This window comes from Haliotis rubra, unplaced genomic scaffold, assembly GCF_003918875.1.
Source record: "Haliotis rubra isolate DU_JTF1 unplaced genomic scaffold, ASM391887v1 Scf1391, whole genome shotgun sequence".
NCBI classification, from domain to species: domain Eukaryota; kingdom Metazoa; phylum Mollusca; class Gastropoda; order Lepetellida; family Haliotidae; genus Haliotis; species Haliotis rubra.
Window position 1 is genome coordinate 99,635 of NW_025765327.1, and position 4,811 is coordinate 104,445.

The window sequence follows — 4,811 nt, forward strand, 5'->3', positions numbered from 1 at the left end:
GATATGATTGGAACAACTACAGAGCAACTCCTATCCCAATATCATTGGGCAATTAAGGAGTAGCATATGGCTGGCGGTGGAATGTTGATACTGAAATCAATAAATTCATTCAATCTAGTATGGTATGGTCTTAGCAGCCATGAGGTGATCTCTTCTGGTGGTTTCAACAATATCCATCCGTTCAGGTAATGAAACTGTGGTCATCTCTTTGACATATAGGTATATTTGTACTGTCTTATCTTCAAATGACCTTCACATCAGCACTGAGTACATATTGACGTTTCACTTATGTTACAGAATGCCCCCTCTGTGTCAAAAAGACCCAACGAGCAATATGGACGAAAGTTTGTATTTGTTTTCTCGTGATCCTCACCGTAATGTTAATCATTGTTGCCATATCAGTCTACCTATCGATGCCATTACACAATGGACAGAGATCAACGAACTGGGAGAAGGATTTGATGGAAGTAAGCACACACTGTAAATTGTTAATATACAATGTTATAAGTGGTGATACATGACTATACCATTGTAATCTACTGGAAGCTATTTGATGGATGTAAACCGGAGAAAGAATAGCATTATCGCAATGCATTGCACATAGATGAATGACTAGGATGTAATTAAAATTTAGTGAAGGTTGCAAAATACTCCAAGTACCATTTTGTTATGTTTACCAAATATAGATAATGTGTTCTTTAATTAAATTAATACTTATACTGTTCATGACGTATCAATGAATATTTGTTATGAAATGACAATGTCAATGGGACACAATAGTATTGAATATAGGCCATTATAGCTGTAACCGTGAAGAACCCCGGGTTAGAATTGGTCTTCGGCAACCCATGCCTGTCGTAAAAGGCGACTAACAGGATCGGGTAGTCAGGTTCGTTCACTTGGTTGACACATGTCATCATATCCCAATTGTGTAGATCGATGCTCATATTGTGGATCACTGGATTGTCTGGTCCAGACTCGATTGTTTACAGACCACTACCATATAGCTGGAATATTTCTGAGTGCAGCGTTAAACAACAAACCAACCAACAAACCATTATAGCTGACATTTAAGCACACCAGTACTTGAAGCCAGAGCGTGATCCAGTTATATCGATTGCATTATATAATACAAAATTATGTGTACACGGTACAATAGATCGTAACGCCAATCAATACTGTTGTAATGACATAGCGAGCATGACACAGCGGGAGGTTTGACATTTACTGTTAGAAACGAGGTCGTGACGTATAAATATGTTCCACAAGGATGGGGCATACGTGTAACAGTGTGATATGTAACTTGTAGTCTGGAATGAATTGTTACTATGTGATTATGCATGTAAGTTAAGAAGGGAACTGTGCAACTTGTTATAACATATTATTTTTGTAATGCAGTTTACTGTTATATAATCTGCTTCATATGTGCCGAGGGTGGTGGTGAAAACGTTATCTCGTCACGCCGAAGACCCGGGTTCGATTCCCCATATGGGTACAATGTGTAAAGCCCATTTCTGGTCTCCCCGCCGTGATATTACTGCAATATTGCTAAAAGCGGCGTAAAACGGAACTCACTCACTCACTCATATGTGGAGAAATGCCCTTATGCAATATGCATTTTATGATCGAAAACTTTCTTGCATGCTAGATATACCAGAAGACAGTGGTGGATGTTTCAAGGCCAAGGGTACCTGAAAGTATGAAGTTGTGAAATTTGTTTTTTGATCAAGTTTAATATCCTTAGTAATCTTGATGAACATAAAGAGTTTTCTGGATTTTATCTTCTTTTCTTCTTCCGGTACCATCATCAGGTAAAACTAATAAACAGTTAACTGGGCCGGAACAGGCCCCGAGTAAAAGAAGATGAAATCCAGAAAACTCTTTACGTTCATCTTCTATAATGCCAGTCAAGCATTATCTTCTTCCAGTAGTTTAACATTCATTGTTCTCCTTTTGATGCATTTCTTTGGACGTTTCTAAGTGACACCTAAACCAACCTTTTTACCTGCAATTATTTACAACTTAACCCTCATTTTAACTCAAACCATTTCGTACCTTATTCACATAGACATTTATCGGGTGTTCATTTTATTAAAATATTCATTTCCGTTTCTAGTTTTTTCATAATACCAAAGTAGTAAGTACTTATTATGAACTAAATATGCTAGGCGTACGGAGTTTACGAGGTAATCCAGGTGGTACCATTCTACTGACACAAGTAACGATTTTATGTTTACTAGCTCATAAATTATATGACAACAAATATGTCCAGAATATCACTTTTGTCTGACATTCAAATATTCATTTTGACCGCCGTCCAACTCTTAATATGAAATTCTGACGTGAGACACAAATGACGTCACAGCAAACATTATGACGTCATGTTGCTCATTACGTCCGCTCTGCCGTTTTTGACGTTTACAAGATGGTAACATTATAGGTTGTGATGTGTAATGACAATATTAATTTCAAGTTTTTCAACAACCGTATCATATTAATATCACAATACAGCCAGCCGCAAACGAGATTGATGGTAACACGTTGGAAAAGATGCAAACATTACGTAAATTATGTTTATTCGGTCAATCTATTAAAAATATCTCGGCGTGTGTCATATATAGACATAAAACACGGACATGACAAGTGACTACTAATGCTCATTGTTCTGTTGACATAGATGTTGATGGGGAGGACTATCTTGACCTGCAACAACTTAATTTGCTGAAACCGATATCTCATTTCTCTGGACTCGATTTCGACAAAGAAACTGCAGGTGTGTGTGATTGGAGGTGACACCGTTATAGTTACGTATTTTTCCCGCCTGAAGATCACCATATAATCTTTTATTATCCATATGGTGAAACATAACCAGTGTCATATATATCACATGTGCACCTATCACTTTTGCTCAGCAACCATTGATTCTGTATTTCATCGTCTGTGACGTCATTAAACAATTGGACGTGACGTCAATGAACAGGGCAGTCACACTTGCTAACCGTTTTTACTGCACAAATGCACATGAATAAAATAGACAATAACGAAATTATTACACTCGCAAGTGTGCCACACGACTTATATGAAACTCGTGCAAAATTTCACACTCAAACATACACAATTTCACACTCGTTTCATATAAGTCGTATGACACATTTCCTCGTGTAATAATCTCTATACCTGTCACAGATGCATACATAAATGTAAAGAATACCTCTGTCCGGACATTACGTTCTCATGTTACAGATCGAGGAAAGAATTTGACGACACTCCGAAACTGGGCCAACCCTGATGGTTCTGACAGAAAGCTCCTGTACAATGGAATGCGTTACGAGAACGGCTCCATCACAGTACCAGCAGCAGGAGTGTACCACATCACAAGTCACGTCAAGTTCTACATCGAGGACAACAGGAAGGATGACAAGCCCTCCAGACATTCCAGCACCAGGTTGTCCGCTATAGCGCCTCCAGCCAGACACAGGTCGTGTTGTTTGAGAATGCCGTGACTGAGTGTAAAGAGGGTATCGACGACGGAGCTCACCTGGAGTACCCGAGTGATGCTGGTGGATTGGCTCTGTTGGATGCTGGTGATAATATCATAGTTAAGGTGTCTCATCTCCATCCCCTGAAACACGACAGAGACTGGCATTTGGTTGACATGTATCTTGTGTAACGTCTTTATAACCTGTGCCTGAGAACGTGTGATTATACACAAATTCCACGAGTTGTGTGACATTTTGTTACACTGTCAGTATTCATATCGTGTGAACATTCAGATGGACAAAGGATTTGTTTTAGAATTTTAGGCTGTAAAGTATAAGTTTAGTCACAGGTAAATTTTGTTTCATTGTATCACTTTTGTGGAAAATTAGATTTGCTCTTATGATGGGATTAATTTTACAATTATTAGGATTGTAGATATACGCAAATGGAAGAATGCCCTTCTTTCCATTTGTTTCTTTTCTTTTTGTAAGACCTGTTATTGCTTTATGTACAGCATCTTCAGCAACTCCTCGTTGATATTCCTGTGGCTGATGATAGGAGTGAGTTTAGTTTTACGCCGCACTCAGCAATATTCCAGCCATATGGCGTGATGATAGGTCTTTAATTCTTCTAATCTTAATTTCTTGAAACAATAGTACACGCTATTCCCATTACACAATGGAATATTTACTTTGGGTGACACGAATTGAATTGCAGGTTTTGATGCGTGTCCATTGGTTTGTAGTAAATATCCGTTTTCAGTTGGTCTCCTTGCCTTATAATCTTCACGTCCAAAAGATTAGTCTTATTATGGTCGTATTCCATGGTTAATGAAATCAAATATTGGATCGAATTTTCCGAAAACTGTTTACATTTTCACTGTTGAGATCCAAATAAGAAAACAGTTGTACAAATATCTTCTCCATGTTTCAACTTTAGAATATGCTATGAGGATGTGTTTTTATTAATTATGTCACATTAATTAACTTTTGAGGATTTGAACTCACATCTTTAACTTGGGCTGTCTGATTTCGCCTGTGAAGAGAGTAAGCTGAGGAGTCATTCGTCACCACTCGCCCCTTTCCGTAACCTGCAAGAAAACTCGTCACCCTCTCGATGCTTGTTATGTGCGAAAATACGACAAAGCAATCAGAACGCGCGTAAATGACTGCGGCTCTTTGGTAAAAATAATCCCGAGTACTTAAATCGTTTATGGCATTATGTCATTGTTTAAAAAATCATGAAAAATATATATCGTCATATTGAAAGTACAAAGAACTTAGCTAACAGGATTTTGCTGTCTAATGTGAAGTTTTGGATAAGAATCATGC

At 38.0% G+C, this 4,811-nt stretch overlaps 1 protein-coding gene across 2 annotated transcripts; it reads left to right on the forward strand.

Annotated features, from left to right (window-relative positions):
• The first annotated feature begins 308 nt into the window (after positions 1-308).
• Positions 309-4,394, forward strand: LOC124268579. 2 transcript variants are annotated; one of them, XM_046703577.1, is made up of 6 exons: positions 309-467; positions 1,649-1,697; positions 2,678-2,773; positions 3,244-3,724; positions 3,908-3,911; positions 3,972-4,394. In XM_046703577.1, the coding sequence occupies exons 1-4, from the start codon at positions 378-380 to the stop codon at positions 3,501-3,503; spliced, it is 495 nt and encodes a 164-aa protein (XP_046559533.1). In that variant the 5' UTR covers positions 309-377; the 3' UTR covers positions 3,504-3,724; positions 3,908-3,911; positions 3,972-4,394. The 2 variants fall into 2 exon arrangements, with proteins under 2 accessions (XP_046559533.1, XP_046559532.1); XM_046703576.1 differs by having other exon boundaries at positions 1,649-1,666.
• The last annotated feature ends 417 nt before the right edge of the window (positions 4,395-4,811 follow it).